Source organism: Gracilinanus agilis, chromosome 5 (genome assembly GCF_016433145.1).
Source record: "Gracilinanus agilis isolate LMUSP501 chromosome 5, AgileGrace, whole genome shotgun sequence".
NCBI lineage: Eukaryota > Metazoa > Chordata > Mammalia > Didelphimorphia > Didelphidae > Gracilinanus > Gracilinanus agilis.
The window spans coordinates 282,501,287-282,515,509 of NC_058134.1; the positions used below are offsets into that span (position 1 = coordinate 282,501,287).

General features: G+C 44.8%; 1 protein-coding gene across 1 annotated transcript; it reads left to right on the forward strand.

Annotated features, from left to right (window-relative positions):
* Positions 1-8,583: 8,583 nt before the first annotated feature.
* TAC3 (tachykinin precursor 3) lies at positions 8,584-13,258 on the forward strand. The gene is made up of 5 exons (XM_044679192.1): positions 8,584-8,694; positions 11,590-11,698; positions 11,962-11,991; positions 12,702-12,755; positions 13,185-13,258. Exons 1-5 carry the CDS (start codon positions 8,584-8,586, stop codon positions 13,256-13,258), a joined length of 378 nt encoding a protein of 125 aa, XP_044535127.1.
* Positions 13,259-14,223: the final 965 nt, after the last annotated feature.

Here is a 14,223-nt window from a genome sequence, read left to right on the forward strand (position 1 = left end):
CCGGCACATAGTGTTGTTATTATTGAATCGTGTCTGACTCCTTGGGACCCCATTTTGGGTTTTCTTGGGAAAGAAAATAAAGTGATCTGCCATTCCTTCTCCAGATCCTTTTACAGGTAAGGAAACTGAGGCAAACAGGGTGAAGTGACTTGCCCAGAGTCACACAGCTAGTAAGTATTTGAAGCCAGGTTTGAACTAAAAAAAATGTCTTCCTGAATCCAGGTCCAAAACTCTAACCACTGTGCCACCTAGCTGCCCCTGAAATCTTCATCTGCCCTCCCTTTACTTGCTACTTCTCAGGTAGCCACAGAGCAGGGGCCACACCATGGACCCACACAGGTTAGATTTCAGAGAATCCAGGAACTTGGATGGGGGTGGGGGGCATGAAGAGGGATCGGATCTTTATTTCAACAGATTTTTCCTGGCAATCCTATGCATTTTATTTTATGCATAATAATAATAGAGCTTGAAGTCTATGAAACGATTTATCAATATTATCTCAGCCAAAGGATTCCATGACACAAAAAAGCATTAAGAACCTCTGCCTCAGAGTTCAGCTCCAGACTTTCTTCCCATCCTCTATCCAATATTTCACAGAATCCTGAAGCAGCAATAGAAATAAGTTCAATTCTTACTTAAGCTGAATTCTTCTCTACAACATCTGGCCTCTGCTTGTTGATCTCTAGCAATGGGCAATCCAATGCCCTCTCCTGAGACAGACCATTACATTTTTGAACAGTGACTAGTTGGGGAATTTCCCCCTATAAATCCATTGAGATCCACTTTGCTGCAGAGAGGGCAGAAAATCTGTAGGAGCCTCTAATCCAGGGGTTGGCAATGTACAGCTCTCGAGCCATAGCTGGCTTTTTTGAGGGCCAGATATGGCTCTTTCTGCAGGAGCCATAAAGTCCATTTTTTTTTTTCAGGCGCTGTTACAGGAGCGGCACTGTGAGCACTGTACGGCTCTCACGAAATTACATTTTAAAAAATGTGGCGTTTATGGCTCTCAGGGCCCAAAAGGTTGCCAACCCCTGCTCTAATCTAAAGAAATCTTCCCATTTTCATCCTCCCATAAATTAGCAATTCCCACCAACCCCCATCCAACCTCTCCGGGAAATTTTGTATTGTTTATATTGTGTTCATGTTATTTCCCTCAATATAATAGCAGCTCTTTGAGGGCAGAGACTGCTTCTTTTTAAGTTTTTCATGCCCAGCACTTAGCCCAGTGCCTGGCACATATTAGGTGGGGTTTTTTTAAATATTATTTTTAATTAAGCTCTTCCATACTGTCTTATTAAGAACTCTAAGATAGAAGGATAAGAGCTAGGCAAATGGAGTTAAGTGACTTGCCCAGGGTCACATAATGTATCTGAGGCCAGTTCTGAACCCAGGTCTTCCTGATTCCAGGCCTGGCACTCTCACCTAGTTGTCCCCTCAGTAGGCTCTTAATAAATGTTTATTGATTTCTAGGTCAACCTCAAACCCCTTCCTCTTGCATCCTATTTGCACTTAGAGAACTCTCTCAAAGCTGAGGACCCCTTTTAAAGCAGAATGTAGCTCAATTTGCACCCTCTCTAGGGTCTATACCCCTCAGAACCTATTCCCTTTATAAGAATCCCTTTAGGGCTACTAGTTCTCAATTTCTAGTCCAAAGACACATTTTCTCTCCTCAGTCTTTCAAGAACTAATCAAAGAAACAATTTTCAAATTCTCAGGTTATTTCAGCCTCCCCTTGAGAAATGTATTAGCTATTGTTATAAATTCATATTTATATGGCACTTTAAAGTCTATAAAGTAACAGTCTATAAACTAATCCTAGTAATAATCTTGAAAGATAGGACTTTAAATGAGGTCTTAAAAGAGTTGCAAACTATTAACCATCAAATGAAAAAATGCTCCAAACTACTAATAAGAAGAGAACCACAAATAAAAACCTGAGGTTCACAATTATGATAAAAAATGTGAATAACCAGTGGTTGTAGAATTTGTCACTAGTGCATTGTTGGTGGAGTTGAGAATCAATAAAAACCAATTAGATAAGGAATGATGAACTGCTTGATTTCTATAAAAACTGGGAGGACCTCCATGAACTGATTCTGAGTGAAATGAGCAGAACCAAGAGAACATTGTTCGCAAAAAGTGAAACCATCAAATGTAATTGACTTTGCTAATAAAAGCAATTCAATGATCCAGGATAATCCTGAGCAACTTATGAAAAAGAATGTTATCCACAGCTAGAGAAAGAAATGTGGGATTAGAAATGCAGAATAAAACATGATTTATCACTTGTTTTATAGGTGTATGGTTTGGGGTTTTGGTTTTAAGAGATGACTCTATTACAAAAAATGAATAATAAGGAAATGGTTTTTGAGTGATAATACATGTATAATGCAGTGGAATTGCTTGTCAGCTCCCGGAGAGGGGAGGGAGAGGAAATGAATCATGTAGCCTTGGAAAAATATTCTTAAAAAATTAATTAATTTAAAAAATAAAAGTAAAGATCGTATTTATCATATGGGTTGGCTGGGGGAGGGGTGAGAGGAGTATAGGGGTAAATTTGGAGGACGTTTAAAAAAAGAGCATCAACAAAAACTCATTTAAAAAAATCAACCCCTAGCCTCAATCTCTCCTGCTGTAAACTGTATCTCAGCCCTTTTCTTCATAATTCCTGGAAGTGATTCTCCTGTAGCCTGTGAGATTCGGGGCTCCAAGAAATAGAAGGGGCAGCAGCTGGGGACATGCCGTGCTGCCGAGGTTCTTGACTGGCTCAGGGCCACATTTCTCTATTCCTGCTCCATGACTTCGCTTGGCTGGGAGGCTTCAGCCTTGCCTGGATGACATTTCCATCTGCTCCCCACGCACTCCTCTGCCCTGCTCGCTACCTCCCTCTCCGCCTTTCAGAACCAGGGACACAGCTTCCGCTCCTAGCTTCATGACTTGGCTTGGAGTGGACATTGCAATCCTCCAAAGGCAGCCTCCCCAGCTGCTCCCTCAAGGACAGAGCCAGCATCTCCGCTGGAGGGGGAGCAGATGTGGGCGTGCGTATGTGTCACAGGGGCACACATTTATGCACAGGGGTACACCCTCCCTCCCCGCCCCCTCCCTGCCCCAACCCCTGGCTCCTGGGGAGTAATTAAGTCGCCCTTTCTGATCTCAGCCAGCATTGCTGCTGACAGCCTTCTCCCTCCCCTGACTTCCCAAACAGAAGGAGGGTGAGGAAGAAAAGAGGTTACAGGGTGGGACAGGAGACCCCCTAGGGCCCCTGGTACTCTGGTCCATCCGCAACGCGAGCTTGATTACAATAGTGTCTGTGCTGAGTATTTTGAAACGCATCTGCTTGCGTTTCGTTTCCAAGCAAAATGCCCACATTTTTTTTTTCCCATGCCTTTTTTCCCAGGTACTGACTTGAGCCGCAGTACACCTTCCACACACAACCCCTCCGCCCCCCTCCCTGGCTCTTCTTTCTCCTTCTTCTCCGGCTTAGCTCAGTATCAGTTCTTTCAAGTCCTTGCTAATTCTGCAGATCAAGGGGCTACTAGTTACCCCTGCCATCTCCTTGCTTACCCCCCTCTGAGGCCCCTACCCGCAGGACGTTAGGGAGCCTCATCAAAGGACATTATTCATATCAGACCTTTCTCCAAAGCTCTCTGACCGGGAGAAGAAGAAGGGAAGGAAGAGAGAACCACTGGCAGGACCTAAGAAGTCTATACCAAGCCTGCCTCTACCCATCTCAAACTCCCTTGCCCTGAAAGTGCCATCAAGCTCGGAGCTAGTCACCAAACAGGGAGCATCGACTTAAAATTGTGGTTTTGTTTCTTATTTGGAACATTTAATTTTTGGTTACATTTTGAGGTCTGTGTGGTCTCCCTCCCTCCTAAACCCACATTAGAGAAGGTCAACATTATATATATATATATATATATATATATATATATATAGAGAGAGAGAGAGAGAGAGAGAGAGAGAGAGAGAGAGAGAGACTACATACTTCCATATAACAGTTCTTTCTCTAACATTTTCCGTTTTAAGTCCTTTGTAGTTGATTTAAATATTCATATTACTCAGAAGAGCTGAATCACTCACAGTTACTCTTCAAATAATATTACTGCTCCCTAATATACTGTTCTCTTGGTTCTGCTCATTTCACTCTCTTTCCATGTTTTTTGCTGCAGCACTTTTTTATGGCACAGTAGTATTCCATTACAATCTGATAGCATAACTGGGTTAGTTATTTCCCAATTGATGGACATTTCCTCAATTTCTAGCCCTTTGCTACAATAAAGAGAATTGCTAGAAATATTTTAGAATGTTATTACTGGGTCAAAGAGTGTTTTATAACTCTGTAGGCATAATTCCAGATTGCTCCCCAAAATGGTTGGATGAGTTCACAGGTCTATCAATAGTGTATTAATGTCTGAACTTTTCCACATCCTCTCCAAATTTCTTCATTGTCTCCTATGATTTTAGTCAATCTGATAGGTGTAAGATGGTACCTCAATGTTGTCTTAATTCGCATTTCTTTAATAAAAATGATTTAAAAAAAAAACTCTTACTTTCCATCTTAGATTCAATACTGTGTACTGGTCTGAAGCCAGAAGGATGGTAAGAGCTAGAGTGACCAGTGATTCCCAAAGTGGGCCCCACCTCCCCCTGGTGGGTGCTGCAGCAATCCAGGAAGGTGGTGATGGTCACAGGTGCATTTGGGGGCAGTGATAGTATGTGACAAGGGGTGCTAAGTAGTACTTTTTCTGGAAAGGGGTCGGTAGGCCAAAAAAGTTTGGGAACCACTGATCTAGACAATGGAGTTTAAGTGACTTGCCTGGGATCACACAGCTAGGAAGTATCAGAGGTCAAATTTGAACCCAGGACCTCCCATTTATAAGCCTGGCTCTTGAGCTTACTTACTTACTTATTTACTTACTGTCCCCTAATCAATAATGATTTAGAGCATTTCTTCATATAATTAATTACATGTAGCTTCCAAAAACTACCTATTCTTGTCCTTTAACTTTATCAATTGTGGAATGATTCATATTCTTATAAATTGAATCAATTTTCAAAATATTTGACATTCTTATCCAAGAAACAGACTATAAAATTTCCCCCCATTTTATGCTTTCCTTGCCATCTTGGCTATGTTGGTCTTATTTGTATAAACCCTTTTTAATGTAATAAAAATGATCTATTTTTCATCCCCCAAATCTCTTTGTTTCTTATTTGTTCACAAATTCTTCTTCTATCCATAAATCTGGTAGGTAATGTGTTTCCCTATTCTAATTCACTTATGATATCTCTCTTTATGTCTAGGTCATGGATCCATTTTTTATCTTATCTTGGTAAATGGTGTAAGAGAGTGGTCAATACCTAGTTTCTGCCAGAATGCTTTCTTTTTTTTCTTTTTTATTTTTTTTTCATCTATTTTTACCACCTAGTGAGTTCTTATCCCCAAAGCTTAAATCTTTTCATTTACCAAACAAAAAGTTATCTATAATCATTTTCTATTACATATTGTATAATCTGTTCTATTCACTGAGCCACCATTCTATTTCTTACCCAGTACCAGGGAGTTTTTTTTTAATTACCAAGCATTTATTTTCCCCTTCATCCCCACCACTCTCTACTGAAGGGTGGGGGAGATGAAGGGTGGGGGAGACCCTTTTAAGAAACAGAAAATTGATTTTAAAACATCACCTTAGCACTCTGAGGTAAATCGATAATCCATCAGTGTGCTTTTTTCATTTCATTTGCATGAACAACCTACACTGCCCTTCTCTCTCCTGGTGCCTACCTTCTTCCTCCCACCTCCTTCCCCTAAGTACCCTAGAATCCTCACTCCTCTCTCTTCATGCTTTTCTCACCAGCCCTGTTCCTTTTCTTCGGGGTCTACCCAGTCCAGCAATTAGCTGGGCTTTTAAAGAAGCCTCATTAGACTTGTGTATAATTAAGAGGTCTAGGGAACCAGCTGCTGCCCAGACTCTGGTCCAGGGGTTCTTACTTAACCTTTTTGGTGTCATGGACTCTTTTTTGTCAGTCTTGTGAAGCCTACAGACCCCTTCTCAAAAAATGGTGGTTTTAAAAAAATTCATAATGGAAGTAAATGCTAAATTATAGTGAAAATAAAGATATAAGTTCATGGCATCCTCAGACCCTAGGCGAAGAACCTCTGCTTTTGGCAGATGCAGTTTCTCTGTATAAGCCTTAGAGGGGGAGCAAAAGACAAAAGGACGGAGAGGGACACTGATCTAAAAGACAGACTCAGGATGCCATAGATCCAAGGATAAGAGGCAAGTGAGGTGGCCTCAGTCTTTCTCTCTCATTTTCTTCCATTTTTGGAGAGAAGAGCAAGGTAGACGGTTTCCCCATTTGGGTGACTTTCAAGCATCTTGGCTGAACCTTGGCAGTTGCTATTATCTGTCTTTTTCTGTTTTTATCCTTATTCCTATTCTATTCTCTGTCTCTCTCTGTCTGTGACTCTCTCTCTCACCCCTCTCCCTCTCCCTCCTTCTTCCTTTCTCCCCTCCCCTTCCCCACTGTCCCTCCTGGGGTTTCCAGAAGGACAAATGAAGAAGCAGAAAAAGCTCCCCCTAACAGCAGGGGTAGAGAACATGGTGCTTAAAAGGTCATAGGAGAAGATAACAGAACTTCAGGGAAGCCTCTTAGGTGGGGTGGGGGGAACAAAACCTGAAACCAGGAAAGGAAGAGGAGCAATTAAGAGATCAATCTTGAGGCAGAGCTGGGGTGGTAGGGATAGACCCAGAGTCATGTTCTTTTATTCTCTATCTTCAGTGAGACTTCAGCAGGAGGGAGAAAGGTTAGACTACAGGAAGGACTTTCCACAGTCCAGAACACCCATGGGGCAGGCTAAGAGACAGGGAGCCCAGGAGATCTCAAAACACCCTTGAGAAATGAGATGGGCCATGGCGATGGGATTTCTGGATATGGAAGCAGGCTCAGAGCTGGATTCAGAGCTGGAAGGGATATCAGAATTCCCTTTTTACAGCTGAGGAAACTCAGGCCAGAAGTGTTGATTTGGATTCACATGCAAGACTGAGCTAGTCTTTGATCTAGCTGCCTGGTAGCCTAGGTATTTGCATGGGGAGGGAGGAAGAAACCCACACCCACACACCCAAGCCCATCTCTTTCCCTGGTCCTGAAGGCTCTCCTGATCAGGACTCCCTCCCTATCTCTACCAATTCTGAGCCCAGCTGATCCTGGATCCCAGCTCGGAAGCTGTGGGGAGGAGAGCAGAGAGAGGCTCAGAGCATCTTCAAATCGGTGCTAGTGGAATGCAGGATATCTGTGCACGGGGCCAGAGGAGGCTCTGGCTGTGCATTCCCCAGGGATGCTTCAGGGGCACCTGAACAGGAATTGTTTCAGCCTGGCCAGCCCGGCCAATGGAGAAAGGAGCAGGGTGCTTATGGAGAGAGGGGATGCTCTAAGTGAGTCTGGACTGCATTTGGACCTATTGGCATATCATAAACATATTCTACATCAAAGCACCTCCAATTAATCAGTACTGGCTTCCCAAGTGTCTTGTGCAGGCACCGTGGAGAAGGTGGCATCAGCACTGGACTGGGTGTCTGGTAGGTTTCTGTGTTCTCAGGGTTTCTGGCTGCTACGTCTTACTCCCCACCCCACCCCCGACTCCCCAATCTCCCCCCCTCTCTTCTATCCACCCCAGGATTGGTGGCTCTCGGCCCCTCCCCTCAGCCCCTCCACCCCCCCAGACCCTCCCAAAGCCCTTATCAGGGAGCAGGAACTGAGTCTCTGCCAGATCCAAGATCCCCTCTCCCTTCAGCAGCAACCACTGAAGCCTCCTTGTGGAACCTGGGAAGCCAGACCCCAAGACCCACAGATCCAAAGTCTCCATATCTTACCAAGCGTCATCCCCAGGTAGGTCTGATGGGAAAGGGAGGCAGAGGAAGGGGGTTAGGTAACTATATGTGTGCAGGAAGTGGGCATGGAGACTAAGGGACAGGTTTTACTGATGGGGTCCAGAGTCAAGAGGAAGGGACTCTGGGAAATGGAAATTGATACTAAGGCAAGGGACTGGGCAAATGGGCAAAAATATGTGCGTGTGTGTGTTGGATGGGGGGCATGTCAACAGCAGGTTCATCCATCTATTTTCTCTGACTGGAAAGTTTCTCTGTTGGGGGACTATTGACCATTTAGAACCCTTCCATGGATGCAAGCAAAGGCATAGATCCCTCCTTGCCCTACAGCTGCCTCCTCTTCCTAGGGAGGAAGGGCTTGTTCCCAGCCCAATGGTTTCTTCTTGTCAGGCCCAGATTGGGGGTAGGTGAAGGATGATGATACCCCATGGTGGGCAGGGAAGTTGAAGACAAAAAGCTTCAGTATCTGCAGAGGCCGCCTGGTTCTCCGTCCTTCTCCCCTCTTCCCTACCATGGAGTCTTGGGCTGCAGTGGGGACAAGGCTCACATGTGCTCTTGATCACCCATGTTGCTTCTGTGTTTAGGGTCTGTCATGTGTGGACATGAGACTGCTCTGGCTGGGTGTTATGGAAGGGCTCTCCTCTTCCTCACCCTACGCCCAAGGCTTACTACATTTATCCTCCTAGGCACCATGAGGACATTGCTGCTCATGGCCATCCTGGTGGTTAGTGTTGGAAGGAGCTGCCACGCTGTCTGCGAGGAATCAAAGGAACAAGGGGCATTTGGTGGGGGCCACAGCAAGGTAAGATGCCCCCTCGCTGCCACCTCACAGAGCCAGCTTTCCCCCTAGTTATAACATTAGCCCTTTCAGGAGGGGGAGGAGTGTGTGTGTGTTGCACTGGACTCTGTGTCTCTATATATTTGTATAGCTGTGTATGTGTGCAAGAAAGGAATCTCTCTGCCACTGTTTCCATATCTCATTTAATAAGAACTTAGTAGTAGCTGCTCAAAAATACTTGGAGATTGATTAATATTGGTTGAATGGTGCTGATTGGTGGTGGTGGGGGGTGAGTTAGGGTTCAAGGAGAGACTCCTAACTCGTTCATTCCCATAGCTCTGTCCCTGGTCAGATGAGCAGAGCCTTGTTCCCAAAATAATGACCGATCCTTGGCAGACTGCTGTGCACAAAGATATCATATAGTCATTTAATGACTGAAATGCAAAGAAATTCTTTCCCTGCCCCTCTTCCTCTCTCCCTCTACCCCAGGATCCTGAGTTAATTGCTCCATTTCCCCCTTAGGAATCTAGCCCTTTCTCCTCTTCTCCCAGTGATCCCTGGGTTTGTCAGGGTGGGCTACCCAAGCTGAGAAAAACAACAGGTTGGGCTCAGATTCCCAAAGTTCCTCCAGGGAAGAGGATGGAAATGGTGGGGGAGGGAGGGAGGAAGGAGAGGATGAGTCTTCTCAGAGTTCTCAAATGACAGCAATTACAGCGGCACAAATGCTTTTAAGATGATTACAGGTGGGACTTATTACAAATTCTGTATGTGTGAAGAATCTAGCTGCTCTTCCAGCCCCTGTCTGCTTAGCATCTCATTACACAGGGTGGGAAGACTGAGCAATTTGGGGAAAGTGGCTGCCCCAGGAGCCGGGAGCCAGGCATAAAGAAAGATGGGCAATTCTAGGTGCCAAATTGGTTGAGGAGCCAGAGCAGCCTATGATGGTGGGGCAGGGGGTTGGGGATACCTTTTCCAGACAGATAAGATCATAGGGAGAGCCCTAGTCTGAGCTAGTCAGGATTTGTGCCTCTTCTTTCTTGTTGTGTGACCATGGGTAACCCATAGATTTTCTCTTCCTCAGTTTCCCTCTTTTGGACTGCAACAGAATAACTGCAGAAAATCTGGGTGCACAAGTATATCTAAATTGATCAAACTGATCTCTGTGTGTGTGTGTGTGTGTGTGTGTGTGTGTGTGTGTGTGTGTGTGTGCTTTAGGAAGTAATTGGACTTGAGGTGCTAGTGAGATGGGAGGTGTGATTCTCTTCTCCTTTTGATGATGATTTGCCTCTCTTGCCTCTGTCAGACACCAGCAGCTGCAACCAGCTGGGGGTGTTCTGTGTGTTCACCACCCTGCAGCTCCTGAGGGGACCAACAAAGAAATCGTGAGAACACTTAGGGGTCCTCTTTGGCAGCCACAGAGTTGGTCCATAAGGGAAGGGGTCTTTAAGTTCTGCAACACCCAGAACCAGTAAAACCATGGTAGATGAAATGGGAATGGAACCCAAAAGAAAGAATCAGAGAGAAAACTAGGAGAGGACCACAGAGGGGGAGAAAGCCAAGAAGATGGAGACACAAAGACAGGGAAAAGATGGTAAAAGTAGGTGGATTTCTAGGTTTCTCCTTGTATGTTTCAGGGAAGTAGAGGGAAATCACTGAAGGAAGGTAGTTCTACCTTTGCCTGCATTTATACCCAACAGTATAGCCTCATCTTCTCTAGACTCTCCAACTCAGTGTGAGAGAGCAACCTAGATGACATGAGACCTATTGCCCCAGCCCTTTAGGGGTTTAATGTGACCTTCTCTTTTGAGAGATGAAATAATTGAAAGAAGAAGGGTTAAATCACTTGCCTCAAGTGAGACAGGTGGCATGTCTGGGATTCAAACAGGTCTTCTGACTCCAGAACTAACATTCCTTCCACATCTACTGTGAATGTTGGAGGGGCCGGGCAAGAGGGAGCCAAGTGAGTCTAATCTCTCCTCCCTCTTCCTACCCATGCTATCCAAAACCCATGGGTAGTCACTATTCAGATTCATCAGAGTGAAGGGACTTCTCATCTAACATGTGAAGTGGTTGCATGAGCAAGGGGCAAAGAGAGGACCTCAAAATGCAGTCCCACTTGAAGTTTGAAAGAAAGCTATTTTTAATAATAATAATAATAGTAATAATAATAATAACTAGCATTCGTATAACACTTTAAGGTTTGCAAAGCACTTTAAATCTGTTGTCTCATTTGATCCTTACAACAGTCCTCTGGGGATAGATCTTATTATTATCTTCCTTTTATAAAGGAGGAAACTGAGGCTGAGAGAAATTTTAAAATGACTTGCCCAGAGTCACAGCCAGTAAGTATCTCAGGTGGGATTCAAACTCGGGCATTTCAGATTCTAGGTCTAGACTCCTACTTTTTATCTCTACCTTCCCCAAATCCTCAAACTCACCTGGAACTTTCCTTCAGCTCCTATTGAGGCAGAGATACAGGGAAGTATCCTTGCTAGCTAGCACACTGATCTGGGCTCTCCATCCTCCCTTCTTGAACCCCAGACACAGAAATTTCATCACAGGCAGTGACTGGGAATCACTGAATGGTCTTGGTCCCCAGGCTGGTTTTATGAGCTCATTACACTTTTTCCCCCCAACAATATTCAGCACCTGAAATCAGGGGACAGAAGAATGTAAATCAGAGGAAATTCTGAAATAAATGAGATGCTTTTACTTAAGGTGTGCCAAGTGGTCTCTGGCAAGAAAGTCCAACTGGATTGAGGAGAGCTGTGCTAACTTCAAAGTGGGGCTGTGCTAGCATTTAGTAAGCAAGCCTAGACGTTAGGGCACAGCCTTCAAAAGCCAGATGGCATCTTGGGAAGCTTTTACCCTATGTCAACATCACTGCCACCTCGGTTTTTCTGTATCTGTCTCTGCCAGAAGGTCTTAGATCTCTACCAGCTTCCCCCATCCCTGCTCCGGAGGTTGTACAACAGCCGATCACTCTCCCTGGATGGATTGCTGAGGTTGCTGAGCAAGACAAGTGTGGGTAAGATGCCAGTCTTCTGGTGCAGGGTCAGTGAGGAGGCATGAGAAGCAAGATCCAAGGGATCAAAGAGGGGGGACGGAGAACCACTCAGGGGGTGGGTCCACCTAAGTTGTCCTCAGTGAGGTTAAAGTGAGAATGCAGAGGGAGCTTGGAGGGGGCACTGACTGAGGCATCTGGGTTTGTTCTATTTGCCCACATCTCTTAGAATCATTTCCCCAGGGCTCCCTCCCACACCAGCCCATGCTTTTTTTTTGGTTTCATAGATTCTAAGGAGTCCATGGATTACCAGAAACGTAAGTGGCCCCTTTTCATTGCTCTATACCTTTCTCCATGCTGATGACCACCTGCTCAAGCCCCCCCCCACCACCCCCACTTGGAAGCACTGGTAGGCTCTTTAGCAAGCCCCACCTCAGCTGGAATAAAGCAATGGCCTAATTGAGCCAACAGAACTTCTTTAGCCAGTTCTCTCCTGGATTTGAGGGGAGTAGTTGGTGCCATGGAAAGATTATCCATCTGCAGTTGGATGCTGCTCAGCAGGCTGACGGATTGGCATCTGCAAAAATTCCTGAGCCAAGTGGGCAAGGATAGGAGGATGTAGCTGTGTGGCATGGAGGATAAGATTCAGAAAGTAATTTAGGAACAAAGCAGGAAAAGGGAAGAGAGGTGGAGGTCTGTAGGGAGCTAAGAGACTGGAACTCATACCTGAAAGAGATTAAGTGACTTACCCAGAGTCACATAGCCAGTAACTATCTCAGGTAGGATTCAAACTCAGGTCTTCCTGACTCCAAGTCCAGTACTCCTACTTTTAATCTCCCTTATCCTAAATCCTTTCCCTTACCAACATTTTCTTTTTCCTCCCAATGGAGGAGAGATGAAGATGCCAGTAGATAAGCCAGGAAACAGTCTCAAATCCCATTTGTCAAGGAGAGAGAAGTTGAATGAAGGGGATTTGCTTCCTCTTTTCTTTTGCTATTGGCTGATATTTCTGTCTCTCTTTCTGTAGGTGACATGCATGATTTCTTTGTGGGACTCATGGGGAAAAGGAATATAAAGGCAGGTAAGTTTTGGGTTGAGGAATGGCTAAAGTGTTACACAGAATAGGACAAAATTCAAATGCCCTCAATTGAGAACCAGAGGAAAGGACTGGATTTTCCCTGGTGAGGGATGCTATTTCAATCCCCATTCTGTCTTTAAAGTGATCGACTAGGTCCCCACCCCTTATTGAGGTCTGGAATCAAGTGAAGAAACATTGGTGAGTCACGGAATAAGACGGAACAGTGAGGGCTCTAGTCCCTTTTCTGCCTCCTTGTCTCTCAGAAGAGAACTCTTTTCCTCTCTCCTTTTTCACTCCAATTCTAACCTCTCAACTAGGCCCCAGTCTCCCCACTATTGATGGTCCTTATCTGACAGGGATGGAGCAATGGTAAGAGTGCATAGTGCTAGGTTCTAAGAAACCCGCTAAGTTCCTTATTCATTCCTCCCTCAGAACCACCAATGGAGGTGAACCAAGGAAACTTCCCTGGTTTTGGGGACCCCAAGTATTCCACCGCTTCAGAATGAGGTAAGTCCAGAAAGGGGGTGGGAGGGAAGGCGGAGGCTAGCATGATGGATGAACTACCACATAGGCAGAGACACAATTGTGCACAACTGGGTCCCCATTCTTGGTGTTTCTCAATAAGTCCATTTGACAAAAATATTGTGAGCAGGGGCTCAGTGGATAGAATACCAGGTCTGGAAATGGGAAGTCCTTTGTTCAAATCAGACCTCAGGCACTTCTTAGCTGTGTGACCCTGGGCAAGTCACTTAACCCCAATTTCCTGGGCCTTACCACTCTTCTACCTTAAAACCAATATTTAGTATTGGTTCTAAAAAGGAAGATAAGGGTTAAAAAATATGAGTAATTGATGCCCACAAAGATGAAGCCAGAAAAGATATTATCGCTCAACACACAAAGTTCAACAATAGACCAATGAATACATGGGAACACACACACACAGAGCCTATTCATAGAGCATGGTGAACCTTGGACATCCCTATCTAGTTCACTCACCACATCCTGGCTGGTCTGTGCATTGGCCCATGGAAGAAATAAGCAGACCTGGGCAAATTGGTTTGTGCCGGAGCCTCTACTTCAATCTGAAGCACAAGTCTGGTCGGGCCAGGGTTGGACAGAGATCATGAGATTTTCCCCTAGATTTCTCTATCGCTGACTCTTGTTTGGCTGTCCCTCTTTTAAGTCAGAATCACCCATCTGTCAGGGTACAAAGAGTTTAGAACCCATGGAAAACAGAATAAGATCATTTTCTAAATTACAGGCAACATCTCTAGCTTAGAGGAGAAAGTGTTTACAATTCATTATCGGCCAGAAATGAATTTTCCTCTTGTGTCCAATAAGAATCACAGGAGCCTAGATCTAAAAAGGGATATTGTGAGATCTTCTAGTCTAGTTCCACGAGACTCTTTGGAGATCATATTTTCCTACCTCCAAATCGAGACACATGACCTGACAAAAAACATTCTTTTTT

Bases quoted from the DNA above. Each gene is read 5' to 3' on its own strand.
- TAC3 (XM_044679192.1), top strand. From the start codon at position 8,584: ATGAGGACATTGCTGCTCATGGCCATCCTGGTGGTTAGTGTTGGAAGG. The intron at 11,699-11,961 runs GTAAGATGCCAG...TTGGTTTCATAG, and splicing joins GCTGAGCAAGACAAGTGTGG to ATTCTAAGGAGTCCATGGAT. The intron at 12,756-13,184 runs GTAAGTTTTGGG...TTCCTCCCTCAG, and splicing joins GAAAAGGAATATAAAGGCAG to AACCACCAATGGAGGTGAAC.